The following is a 14231-nucleotide window of genomic DNA, read 5'->3' on the forward strand; positions in this document are numbered from 1 at the left end:
ATTTCTGTGAAACCTGGTTTGCTTATGTTTGCTTAATGTAGCAAAGCAATATCAGAGTCCAGTGGCAGTGTGGCTAGGAACATGGTGCAGAACAATAATCAGGCTTGTTCTCTCTGTGGGGTGGTGTTCTTGCTTTTGTGTAGCTCTAGGAAGGACTGTGGAGATGGGTAAGTACAGTAAGATGGGGTTTGGTGGGGTGTTTTTCCCTTCCCCTTTTCTTACTAATCATTTAGCATTTCCATTATCTTAGGGTTACCTTTGCTTGCCATACATGGCACTGCAACAGCATCACCTCCTCTCTGATGTAACAGTCCGTGGCTTTGTTGCGGGAGCCACCAACATCCTGTTCCGTCAGCAGAAGCATCTAAGTGATGCAATTGTGGAAGTATGAATTCTCTTCTTAAAAACTCTTTAAACTTAAAAAAAAGAGGGATTGCATTATGAACGTGTTTAAGTCAAAATAAGAGCCTTTGTTTACTAATGAAGTTGTTAAATACATTATTATTTTTATTATTATTTGTATCGGTACCTAGGAGTTCCAGTCATGGACCAAAACTCCACTGTCCTAGGCTCTGTACAAACACATAACAAATAGTTCCTGCTCCAAAGAACTTACCTGCACACTTTCTATTCAAAGAGCTTTTGTCAAAAGACAATATATACAAAAATATTCCTAAGCTTCCAATTAGGTTCACTGAAATTTTCTGTACTTTGTTTAAAGTGGACAACCGAACAAGTTTTCATGATGTGTGTTCAGTTAACTATCTATGTCCTATGCTATGGGCTTGTCTATTAAAGGAAATTGACCGAATCAACTGTGTGTCCACATGAATAGCTATAGTGCTGTAAATTCACATCCTATCTTATTCCGGAACAACTTCACTGTGGAGACAAGCCCTTAAATACAATAGAGTCTCACACCTATACTGCTAGAATTCGGTATACTTGCATTTATATAAGTAATGAAGCAGGAAAACCTTAACTTTATTAATATTTTTGAAAGTGAACAAGTTTCTGGTGTAATACATTATATCCAGTGTTTACACTTTATAGAATATTTTTTAAAGGTCCATATGACTCCTTGTTAGTCATGGTTTATTTTTCTCTTAGTGAACTTTCATGGCTGCCTAATAAGATCTTAAAAATAAATGTTTATAACTGAGAAACAGACACAGTTATGGTAACACGAATATGCTCTTCCTCATATTTATTTACTTTATATTTAAGCGGCAATAAAAAATGCCCAAACAGAAAGCTGTAGATGCCCTAAGAATTAAGTTTACAATTGCATAATGATGACCACCCAACAACATTAAATAATTATATGCAGGTAGCAGATTAACTCAGCCAGCCAATAAATCAAAGCCTTAGAAAAGAATCTCTAGGAACGTACCCAAAATCCTGACAAAGAGCTTCTGCAGCTTTTGCCAGGAAGTTCATCAAGTTCAGGCTACTTCAGACCATCATCTCATATCCTGAGAACAGTTGAAGCATAATTTGGTCATCAGTTTCTCCTTACCTTTGGTTGTGGTTGTGGTTGTAGGTGGGGATGAATTACTCATTTGACAAAAAATAGTACAGGTTATGTATGCTGAAGGTCTTATTTAGACTGTTTTTCTCCTTGGGATTATTTCAATCAGATAGAGGAAGCCCTTGTCCAAATCCATGATCCAGAACTCAGGAAGATCCTGAACCTCACAACTGCTGACCTGAGATTTGCAGACTACTTGGTGAAGCATGTAACTGAGAACAGGGATGATGTTTTCCTCGATGGCACTGGCTGGGAGGGAGGAGACGAGTGGATCAGGGCTCAGTTTGGTGCCTATCTTCATGCATTGCTTGCTGCTGTGCTGCAGCCAGGTAAATTCTGGTAACCTCTTTAGGGGCTGAGGTGAGAATGGGCAGAGGCTGAATGCATAGTAAACAATTGCTCCATTGCATTTTCAGCTTGGCTCATACTCATCCTTTATCTCAGTTGAAAATTTTCTTTTTTTTTTTAATCCCTTGACCATCTTCATTAATTTCTTGCTTTATTCTGTGTTGTTAACTCTCAATGATTTAGAGATTATTATATTCCCCCTTTGTTATCTTCTCTTGGGTATTTGTGTTAATTTCCATTACCCGCTCCTCATAAATAGAAGTACACCTCTACCCCGATATAACGCTATCCTCGGGAGCCAAAAAATCTTACCGCGTTATAGGTGAAACCGCATTATATCGAACTTGCTTTGATCCGCCAGAGTGCGCAGCCCCACTCCCCCGGAGCGCTGCTTTACCGGGTTATATCCGAATTTGTATTATATCGGGGTAGAGGTGTACTTGAAATTTATACATGCAGACATCCTACTAATTTAGGGTCTCTTTGTGGACTTTAGCTATTCCCAATTGTTTATGCAGAATTTAAACAGCTAACTCTCTAAATCTTTTAGGAAAAGTTCTGTTTGCCCAGTATTAACCCTTTTAATTGAGCTCCCCTTCATAATTATTCTCAGTCGACTGCCTGTCAGCCAATTCTGTGTCCACTCTGATATTCATGAGCAAATACTGTATCAACTTCAAACATAGTTATATTAAGTCCTCTGTGTTCTCTGTATCTGCCAGCTTTGTACTTTTATTTAAGATGACTAACCGTTTGTGGCATAACATGCTTTTCATGAACCCCATGATAGATTTTACTTTTCCCTTCTGAATATTCTAGATAGATTTTCTGTATGTGTAAATATATTGTTAAAGGGACATTAACGTAATACACCTGAAGTGTGCGATGGTTGTTCATTAATTCACACTTTAGTAACTCTCAGCTTCACCCTCAAATTGAATTTGCAGTTTAATGTAGTACAGTAAAGCAGGGTTCTGCTGTTAGGGCAAGATCAGTGCAGGTGATGTCATGTTCTATGACTTGTTCCCTGCTGTTGGATAATGCCTTGCAACAGAGCTAGGCCACTTACCTTCACTTTCAGATTCTCGTATGGTGGCACAGTGCAGTCTGGGTTCATTACATGGGGAGTTTAACAGCTTGATATCAAAAAAGCAAAATACAGTTTTATTCAGTGATGTATTAAAAAAAAAAAAAACACTAAGTTGTATCTAAACTAAGTTGTCAGTGTTCCTTTAAATGAATTTCTTGGTTGTCTGAACTCCATTTTCCTTTCCTTAACTCTTTGTGTTGGGCAGTGGCATTTTTTTAAACCCAAAATAATGAGCTTGTTGCTTTGCTAATGTTTATGAAACTGGAACCCCATGTTCTCTGACTGACAAGAATCGAGGACATTTCGGTTTTTCTTCCAAAACCTCCTTTTCATTTCTTCTTTTACATCCTCAGTGCATTGCTACAGGTCCACTCACCTTCTGTCTTTTATTCATCAGACAATGAAAAGATATTGTCAGACTTCGGAACAGCCTTTGTAGCAACTTGGAAAAATACACACAACTACAGAGTGTGGAACAGCAACAAGCATCCTGCTCTTGCAGAAGTAAATTCTAGGTAAGAAACCAAGTTCAGAAATAAGAGGGAGAAATAAAGATTTTATTGTGCTGTTCTTATATGGAATCAGAGAGCTTTTGTGTGGGATGTTACAAGGTTCTCTTTCATTGCTCCTCCCTACAGCATATATGAGGCAACTCTGGGAAACTTTGAGATATTCAGGACTGAACTGCTGTAAAAGTTCTGGAGGTATCTCCTTTTCTTCAGACCAGGGTGGTGCAGTCTCTCTCATTACTAGTACCTGACTGAGATTGTGGGGCATAGATGAGAAGAAGCTTGCTAAAGCTCTGCCTAAAGGCAGAAGTGAAGCTGGTAAGGAAGTCTCTGAATAACTTTGAGAGAGTTGGCTGCAGAGGCTTCATCCACCTTTCCTTAGAGGTTTACAGTCTGCTGGTTCCTGTGGATTTTTGATTGCGTCTATATTTCCAGGGAGCAGTAGTGGCCAGGATCATCATTTGACAGCAGTGTTGTTGGTTCAGAGGTTGCATTCTTTCCTTTTTAAATGTAGACTTTGCCATAGTTTTTATGCCTTTTTTACTTTAAAATTGGACTGTGCAAATGTGCTGTATTTTAGGTTTCGTTTGAAGACAACTCAGCAGCTTCGGGTAGTACAGAATACGACAGCATGCTGCATAGAGCTAGTTAAACTTGTACTCCATATGTTGCACTGGCTGCTGTTTGAGTTCAGTTTATGGCATTTTTTTTTTTAATCTATGAAGCCGTACGTGGCTACCTGAGACATCACTTCTCTCATTATGCCTCATCTTGTCAGCAGGAGGAGTGTCTCAGCTGTCAGGTTTTATGAGATTTGAAAAGAAGATGAAACATGTCTAGTTTGTAAATGGATGGCAGATTGCAAGTGATTCGTCAAAATCCTACAACTGAACCACAACTGGGACATGTATAACTAGATATTTTCTTTGTTGCAGTGGAGGACAACCAGCAAATAAAACCATGCTGTTTTTTCATTATGGAAAAAATGACAAAATTAAAACACTGTATTTTTTCCCCTTCCAGCCACCCATTCCAGGGCCAATACTCTGTATCAGATGTAAAGTTAAGATTATCACAGTAAGTATATAATACTTTGATATTTTATTGTCTGTTGCTAAATTGAGAATATGTAGATAAATCAAGATTCTTTTAAAGATATGGGAACTGACCCTCTTCATGAAATTGTATGCTGCACTCTTTCTAAACTAGCAACATCTAAGGATGGGAAATGTGCCTGAGATAGTGAAAAATATTGCCAGTGCATGACTGTCTTTTCATGTGTGTACAGTGCCTAGCACAGTAGGTCCTTGATCCTTTTATTGGGGCAACACAAATAATAATAAATTGATGGATATAAATATTGTTAGAGCTGCATTTTCCATAGTGCAATATCTCCTCTTGCTAACCCACTTATTAATGTTCACTTGTTAATATTTTAATCTAAAACTTTTAAAACATTTCAAGTACAATGATTTTTATTTTCTGGTATATTTTTTTCTTTTTTTAAACTCTGGGCCAAATCCTCTGCTTAGTTCCACTGATTTTTAAGTCAGCAGAGGATCTGGCCCTTTAAATCCAATTTGATGCTACTGAAAATAATGATAAAATTGATGCTTTGGGGTTCAATATTTGTGTCCCTGATTCAATTTTTTTCAATTTAATAATAGAAATATATTTTTCCATAACCTTCAGCTTTGAAAACTCAGCCTGGATTCTAGACTCAAGCTGGGTTCATTCCTGTTCTTGCATCCATCAACAGTAAAGATCCATCAAGCCTAATTCTGCCCTCAGTTACACCTGTGCAACCCTATTATCTTCAGTAGAGTTTAATAGGTATAAATTCAGTCTTGCAGTTGCAAGTTAACTATCAATTCTGATGCATGAGCATCAATAGATAAATCTCTCTTAGCTCTGTTGGTCCTTGAGTGCTTATACAGTAGAATCTCAGAATTACAAACACCAGTGTTACAAACTGACTGATCAATCACACACCTCATTTGGAACCAGAATTATGCAATTAGGCAGCAGCAGAGACCAAAAAACAAAAACAAAAAAGGCAAATACAGTGCTGTATTAAATGTAAACTATTAAAAAAAATAAAGGGAGTGTTATGAATAACTTCCATTCCCAAAGTGTTCATAACTTTGAGGTTCTACTGTATGTGTATAAAGTAATAAAACTTACTTTTAAACATAAGAACGGCCATACTGGGTCAGACTGATGGTCCATCTAGCCCAGTATCCTGTCTCTGACAGTGGCCAGTGCCAGATGCTTCAGGGGGAATGGACAGAACAGGGCAATTTTGAGTGATCCATCCCTGTTGTCCAGTTCCAACTTACACCACTAGGACCCAGCCTTCACAACATCTCATGGCAACAATTCCACAGGTTGACCATGATTTGTCTGAAGAAGTACCGTATATACTCGTTCATTAGCCCGTTCGTTTATAAGCCGACCCCCCCAAGATGGTTAGGTAAAAATAGCAAAAACTGTATGACCCTTTCCTAAGCCATCCCTATATTTCAGGGGTTGGCAAACTTTGGCTCCTGGCCTGTTAGGGTAAGCCGCTGGACGTTTTGTTTACCTGGAGCGTTCACAGGCATGGAGCCCCTCAGCTCCCAGTGTCTGCGGTTTGCCGTTCCCTATTCACTTTCTCCATACCATTCATGGTTTTGTAGACTTCTATCATATCCCCCTAGGGTGACCAGATATCCCGATTTTATAGGGACAGTCCCGATTTTGGGGGCTTTTTCTTATATAGACACCTATTACCCCCTCACCCCCTCTCCCGATTTTTCACACGTGCCCTCTGGTCACCCTATATCCCCCCCCTTCATAATCTGTTTGCTAAAATGAACAGTCCCAGTCTTTTTAATTTCTCCTCATATGGAAGCTGTTCCATAACCCTAATCATTTTGTTGCCCTTCCCTGTTCCAATTCTAATATATCTTTTTTGAGATGGGGCGACCAGTACTGAACATAGTATTCAAAGTGTGGGTATACGATGGATTTATATAGTGGCATTATGATATTTCTGTCTTCTTATCTATCCCTTTCTTAATGGTTCCTAACATTGTTAGCTCTTTTTGACTGCTGCTGCACGTTGAGTTGGATGTTTTCAGGGAACTATCCATGATGACTCCAAGATCTCTTTCTTGAGTGGTAACAGCTAATTTAGACCCATCATTTTGTATGTATAGTTGGGATTTTTTTTTTTTTTTAGCATGTATTACTTTGCACAAATCAAGTTTGAATGTAATCTGCCATTTTTTCACCCAGTCATATAGTTTAGTGAGATCCCTTTGTAACTTTTTATTCTCGGTTTTGGACCTCACTGTTCACCCCCTTTTCTAGATCATTTATGAATATGCTTAACGTCACACATCCCAGTACAAATCCTTGGGGGAACCCTGCTATTTATCTTGCTCCATTGTGAAAACCTGACCATTTATTCCTACCCTTTGTTTCCCATCTTTTAATCAGTTACTCTCCAGGAGAGGACCTTCCCTCTTATCCCTGACTGCTTAGGTTGCTTAAGAACCTTTTGTGGGGGACCTTGTCAAAGGCTATGTCTACACTGTAACATAAACCCAGGGTTCCAACTCAGGCTCAAACCTAACCCCCCTTCCGTCTACACACATACTGGACCCAGGACCCTTGAGGGGTCCGAGCCTGAATCAACCTTGTACCACGGGTTCAAGCCCTATTGCTTTGCAGTATAGATGCAGTCCCACTGGACTCGTGCTCTGAGAGTTCGCCAAGAGTATCCCACAGGCCAATGTCCTTTGTCCTCTGGACAGTCAAGTTTTTCCACTCTGCACCACAAACAAAGAGCTAGAGCGGCTACATTTTGATGCAAAGAAGTCTGGGATATGGGTGGCTGGACTTGGACCCACATAATACCGTGTAGATGCTGGAGCCCCAGGTTGGAACCCAGAGTTCAAAAATTCATAACTTGGGGTTACAAATGAGCATAGATGCTCAAGCCCTAAGTTAACAAACCCAGGATCTGCTAACTCAAGTTCTACTAACCTTGGGCTTACATTGCGATGTAAACATACGCTGAAAGCCCAAGTATATTATATTGACTGTATCACCCTTGTCCACATGCTTGTTGATTTCTCAAAGAATTCTAATAGATTGGTGAGGGATGATTTCCCTTTACAAAAGCACTGTTGACTCTTCCCCAAAATAATATGTTTATCTATATGTCTGATGATTTTGTTCTTTATTATAGTTCCAACCAGTTTGCTTGGTACTGCAGTTAGGCTTACCAACCTATAATTGCCAGGATTATCTCTGGAGCCTTTTTAAAAAATAGACATTACATTAGTTCTCCTCCAGTCACCTGGTACAGAGGCTGACTTAGGCGATGGGTTACATAACACTGTTAGTAGTTCTGCAGTTTCATATCTGAGTGCCTTCAGAACTCTTGGGAGCATACCATCCGGTCATGGTGACTTATTACTGTTTATCAGTTTGTTTCACAACCTTCTGTAGTGATACCTCAGTCTGGGACAGTTCCTCAGATTTGTCACCTAAAAAGAATGGCTTAGGTATGGGAATCTCCCCCATGTCCTCTGCAATGAAGACTGATGTGGAGAAGCTAAATGAATTCTTTGCAACGACCTTATCCTCCTTGCGTGCTCCTTTAGCACCTCGGTCATCCAGTTGCCCCACTGACTACTGCTTCTGATGTACCTAGTGGGTTGTTTTGGGGTTTTTTTGCTGTTAGATTTTGTGTCCTTAGCTTCTTCCTTTTCAAATTCTTTCTTGGTCTGCCTTCTTATGCTTTACACTTGACTTGCCAGAGTTTATGCTTCTTTCTGTATTCCTCAATAGGATTTGACTTTCTATTTTTAAAGGCTGCCTTCTAACCATTTCTTTTACTCTGCTGTTTAGCCATATTGGCATTCTTTGGATCCTCTTACTCTTTTTTATTACTATTATTTGGTGTATACATTTAGTTTGAGCCTCCATCATGGTGTATTAAAATAGTCTTCATGCAGTTTGCAGGCATTCCACCCTTGTGACTGTTCTTTTTAATTTTTGTTTAACTGGGGCTTTTTAGGTTTTTTTTTGTTTTTTTCCGTTTTTGTGTAGTTCAATTTTAAATTTAATTATATTATGGTCATTATTACTAAGTGGTTCTGCTATGTTCGCCTTTTGGAGCAGATCCTGTGCTCCACTTAGGACGATATTAGGAATTGCTTCTCCCTTTGTGGGTTCCAGGACAAGCTGCTCTAAGAAGCAGCCATTTAATGTGTCTAGAAATTTTATTTCTGCATCTCTTCTCGAGGAGACACATAACCAGTCATAATTGAAATCCCCCATTAATACTGGGGTTTCTACCTTTGTATCCTCTCTAATCTCCCTGAGCATTTCACAGTCACTGTCACCATCCTGGTCAAGTGGTGGGTAGCATATTCCTACTGCTATACTCTTATTGTTCAAGCATGGAATTTCTATCCATAGAGATTCTATCGTAAAGTCTGATTCATTTAAGATTTTTACTTTATTTGACTCTATGCTTTCTTTCATATAGAATGCCATTCTCCTACCACTGTGACTAACTCTCTCATTCATATATATTTTGTACCTTGGTATTAACACATCTCACTGATTATCCTCATTCCACCAAGTTTCCATGATGTGTATTATATCAATATCTTCATTTAATGACAGGCACGCTCGTTCACCCACTTTAGTATTGAGATTTCTAGGATTTGTATCCAAGCATTTGTTCATTTTGTCAATATTCAGTTGCTTGCCTTTATGTGTTTTATATATAAATGAGACTTTTTTATGTTTGACTGTTCCTCACTAGCTCCTACCTGTACTTTACCAACTTCTTTCCTATCCCCTTTACTAGGATATAGAGTTCCCCCTTCAGTAAATTTGTCCCTAAGGGATGTCTCTACCCAAACTGTGTGCTCCTCAGCACCTGTTGCTTTCCCCCAGCCCTTAGTTTAAAAAACTCCTCTACGACCTTTTTAATTTTACATGCCAGCAATCTGGTTCCATTTTGGTTTAGGTGGAGCCCATCCTTCCTGTAATAATCCTAAACCCTCCTCCCTATACCATTGTCTCATCCATGCATTGAGACCCTGCAGTTTTGCTGTTTTTCCGGCCCTGTGCGTGCAACTGGAAGTGTTTCAGAGAGTTACCCTGGAGGTCCTGGGCTTTAATCTCTTACCTAGCAGCCTAAATTTGTCCTCCGGGACCTCTCTCCTACCATTCCTGGTGTCTTTGATACCTACATATACCACAACCACTGGCTCCTCCCCAGCGCTGCACAGAAGGCTATCTAAATGTCTCATGAGACATGCAACCTTTTTTGCACTTGGCAATTTACCATGTGGGTCTCCTGGTCATCATAAACCCAGCTAGCTATATTTTTAATAATTGAATCCCCCATTACCATTACTGACTCTTCCTAGTAACTGGGGTTCCCTCCCCAGGAGGGGTATCCTCATTGGCCTATGTTTAGAGTGTTCATTAGGTGTATCTGCCTCTCATACTCAGTCTCTAAACTCCCTTGCAAAACTCCCGTTTGCTAGGTCTTCTGGTTGCTTAGGAGCTGGCTTTTTAAACCTCTGTTCTCCCTGAGTTAGCGTCTCCCCTCTTCCCCCCTTGTTAAGGGATCCTAACTGGGTTAGGAATCTTAAGATAGGCTGGAGCCTCATTAGTAAGCCCTTGGCTCAGCAAGTGTATGGCAAGCAAGCACACAACAAACAAACAGACAACAAACTCACTCAAGGGTCATGTAGTCTCTCATCCTTCACCTGGAGAATTCTCTTGTAAAACTCCCCTGTTTGCTGCTCCTGTTCGCTAGCTGTCACTCTTGTCAATAAAGTTAGCAGATGTGACTTTCTAAGAAGAGGGAGAAGATCTATGGAGGTACAAAGGTATCATTTTTACAGTCAATTTTTGAGTGTAGAAATAAAACCTGACTTCAAGGGACAGCTCTAGAGAGAAAAGGTTTGGTCCTTGTTGCCTGTCCTCATCGTAACAGTGGCTAGGTTTCCATGATGAAAACTGGGATCAGAAACCCATTTCACAAAGACTACCTTACCATGATAATAGCAGTTGCTATCAATTTAAACTTAGACCGTGTTTTAGCCTGTAATCTGGCGATAAGTCGTCTTGTAACTCATTTCTAATCCCCAAAGCCATTGGTGTCCCCATTTCATTTGATACTGTTTTATCACCTACACCTTTTTTTGAGAGGGGAGACATTAACACTTTGTGAAACTCTAAACTGAATTTAAGGGGATCACTAGTCCTTAAAGTATGATTCTAATGAAAGAAATATTCTTGCAACATATTTATTCTCCATAAGTGACAGTGCTGTGAAAAATGTTCACCTTATCAAAATTAAACTTTGCAAATCCAGCCCAAACTGATACCTGAAAAGAATCTGCTCTTTATCCTTTATACATCAACAATAAAGATTAACGTTATTTGACAATTTGCCTGGAAATGCTTAAAGTGGAATAGAATGCAGCTTGCTTTACTATAGCAGTATTTTTTAAGGTTTTGATATATGTCCATATATATGGAGTGGATGAGGAAACTGACATTTTTATTTGAATATTATATTATAAAACCAAATAAGATTTTACAACTGCTGCCATTTAAAATGAATAGAAACTAATTGCTTTATGCTTTTTTCCCCAGTGATAGTAACATAATTCTCCCTTATTTGTTTGAAAAAGCATGAGATGAAAGGCATACTTGTTCAAAAAGTTGATTCTTATGGATAGCATAAAGTAAAATTAACAGTTCTTCTGAATGGACAAAGCAATGACAAACATTCAGAATCAGCCCACCAGCCACATGCTTTTTAACAAAGCTTATAGACTAAGGGTAAAATTTCCAAAGGTACCTAAATGTAGATGCTGTAACATTTTGTCTTATAATCTACAACAGAAACACTTCCCACAAATGTCTTCGGGTCTTACACCAAAGAGCACAGAGTGTTCCATAATGATGAATCTATTCTCCCCTTCCTCCTTCATGCCTGACACACATATTTATGTGTGTAACTGATCTGTGGTGGAATGAGGAGATGGATCTGAATCTTATGAGCTTGATTATACTTAATTGCTATTTTAGACTAAATGTTGTCCCTTGAGTAGGTAGGTAGTCAGTTGACTAATGCTCTTTCAACATTTCTCTTGCTTAGCTCTGTCCAGAACAGTGAACGTGGCAAGAAAATTGGAACTGCTATGGTCAATACCAGCCGGAATGTTGTGCAAACAGGAAAAGCTGTAGGTAAGAAATCGGTTTGTCTGTAACCAGGTTGAAAGAGTGTGCAGCTAGCTACTACAAGCATGACATGCCATGGTTATTTAATAATAGTGTATTACATTTCTGTAGTGCATTTTATCCTAATGTGCTTTACAGATATATCTTCTGGTGCAGAAATGCACCAACCTCTGGCCCAGGGGGAGGCGGGAAGGCTGGCAGACAGGTTGATAATTGGGACACATCACACTACACCACAATAGGACGAGGGGCTATTTTAGATAAGGACACCGCAGTAAACTTCTGTTTAAAAGCCAGGCTTTGCCCAGAGTAAATATCTGTTTTTTTAAGGTTTCAGACGAAAGATTGTTCATCCTTAGTAAGTGCTTAAAGTACTAAGCCATACGCTCCAGCACTAACAAATTATTCTCATTTTGTGTTTCTCTGACAGTGCCTGATCTAAAGACCATTGAAGTCAATAGAAAGGCTCCCATTGACTTCAGTGGACTTTAGATCAAGCCTATACTGTTTTGATTGTCCAGCATGACCTCATCAAATGGTGAGAGAAAACACAAGGCCACCAGTTAAGGAGCTTCATAAGTGCTTGTTCTCTTGTGGCTTTGCCAAAATTCTTGACCAGATTATTCAGAATGAAAGTGATCTGTCTGCTCCTTCTTTCTCTTTTGAATCCTCAGCTGCTACTGCTCTGAGATGAGCTTGGACCTGAAGAGGCCACTTAAAGAGTATAATTATTGCTGTTTGGCACAAACTATTTCTTCTAAGATGCCACCTTTAAATTCTTTGAGTGTATCTGGGTGTTTACATTTTAAGTTGCAAATTAAACCTCTCTGTTTTGTAATCATTCTGTGGTGTCTTTAATACGCAAAGAATATGTTATGGGGTATATACTGTCTAGAAAAATCATATTACACCTTCTGAGTAACTTTTTTCTCCTTTTTGTTTGTTTATAATGCAGGTCAGTCAGTAGGAGGGGCCTTCACAAATGCAAAATCAGCCATGTCTTCGTGGCTTTCCACTTTTACCCAGTCAACACAAGGCCTCGGGGACTAAAAGTAGAGTCTGAATACAGGCTTTGCACTCTGCTGTTGAGTATTTCAGTTGTATCAGTTTCTCTCAGCTGTACAAAGACTGCTCCAAAATGAGGTATGGAGACTTCTTAGTCATGGAGGACCAAAATGTGGTGTGTTTGTTTACAGATAAAAATGCAATGGTTACCCTTTGGTTTTACTAGAAGTATGAATGTCTCCAAGCAGAGCATGAAGAATGGGATGTAAAGCTCTTTCACAGTACATTAGTTGTGTTTTTAAATGATTACTTTTGTTTAAATCTGAGCCTTTATACTCTAGCAAACAGGGTTTGTTGCAAGCAAAATGATAGGTTTGAATTCAGATTTGTACATTTTGGATGGTTAAGATATCTATGTAAATTAGCTGTATTTTACAATTCAAATAGTCAAACATTTGCTGTAATGTTTGTTAGAATGAAGCAGTATAATAATGCTGATTCACATTGTAGGTTGGATCTGAGGGCATGCTTGTGAACTTAATGATGCAAGCCAGGTTGAAACCCTTCTTAGTTAAGCTTGCTTTCAGTTCCAAACTAAATTCAACACTGGTGTAGATTGAGACTGTTTTTGATTTGTGACTTTTTCTTTTCCCCCATCATATACATGTATTGTACTCATCTGTATCTAACTTTCTTCTCTGTACTTGCAGACCTGAGAGAGTAGACAATCAGTTTCTTTTTGATAGTGTCCTCACTCATTTCATAGGGCAGAATATAAACTCTCTTTCCTAACACTGAATAGTGTTGCCACCATGCTTACACTAGGACATAAGAGAAATTCCAGCTGGAGAGATTTCTTTACATCATTCTTTAGGGAAAATGTCAACAAAATAATTGGTTCTCTGAGAGCAAAAATTAGAGCCATAGGCAACTCTGTGCAGACTTGCTCTATTTATAAATGCAGTTTGTGTGTGTGTACGTATGTATGTATGTATGTACACACACTGTGTTAAAATTGTCCCTAAAACTAACACAGTGTTTAACAAACTCTTGAATTCTTTTTGTTGCAAGGCAGGTTATAAAGACCCTTCTGAGTAAAAATTGGCCATGTAGATGACTTTCATTTAGTCAGGGAATATCCATTTCACAGAACTGTTTTTGCATTAGGAAAGAGAGACCTCTATTTTAAGAATAACTGAAGCAGGTCAGTCACAACATTCAATAAGATAGCATAGCTGTTTGTACTACTTGGTGTGATACTCCTGTATTTTGTATACACTGTGCATGTGTTGTAATCTGTATGGGTACATATCCTAAAACTGGAGCATTTCTTGTTCTTCAGACCAGAATCTTTGCTATTTCTTTCAATGATATATGCCTGCTAGAACCTTGAGATGATACCTATTAAGATACTTTCAGATTTGTATTTTCTAAATTATAGTAACAAAAATTCCCACCTTAAATAATGAAGAGATTC

The 14231-nt window shown here is 38.8% G+C and overlaps 1 protein-coding gene across 1 annotated transcript in view; it reads left to right on the forward strand.

The window, feature by feature from the left end:
• Positions 1-13209, forward strand: part of LOC112104948 (late secretory pathway protein AVL9 homolog) — a 69922-nt gene extending 56713 nt beyond the window's left edge. Inside the window, 6 exon segments of the mRNA XM_024197555.2 lie at positions 251-385; positions 1641-1860; positions 3367-3484; positions 4502-4555; positions 11667-11755; positions 12705-13209. Coding sequence (XP_024053323.2) covers positions 251-385; positions 1641-1860; positions 3367-3484; positions 4502-4555; positions 11667-11755; positions 12705-12799 — 711 coding nt within the window. The 3' untranslated portion in view covers positions 12800-13209.
• Positions 13210-14231: the final 1022 nt, after the last annotated feature.

Source organism: Terrapene carolina, unplaced genomic scaffold (genome assembly GCF_002925995.2).
Source record: "Terrapene carolina triunguis isolate 2854851 unplaced genomic scaffold, T_m_triunguis-2.0 Scaffold33715, whole genome shotgun sequence".
Lineage (NCBI taxonomy): Eukaryota > Metazoa > Chordata > Testudines > Emydidae > Terrapene > Terrapene triunguis.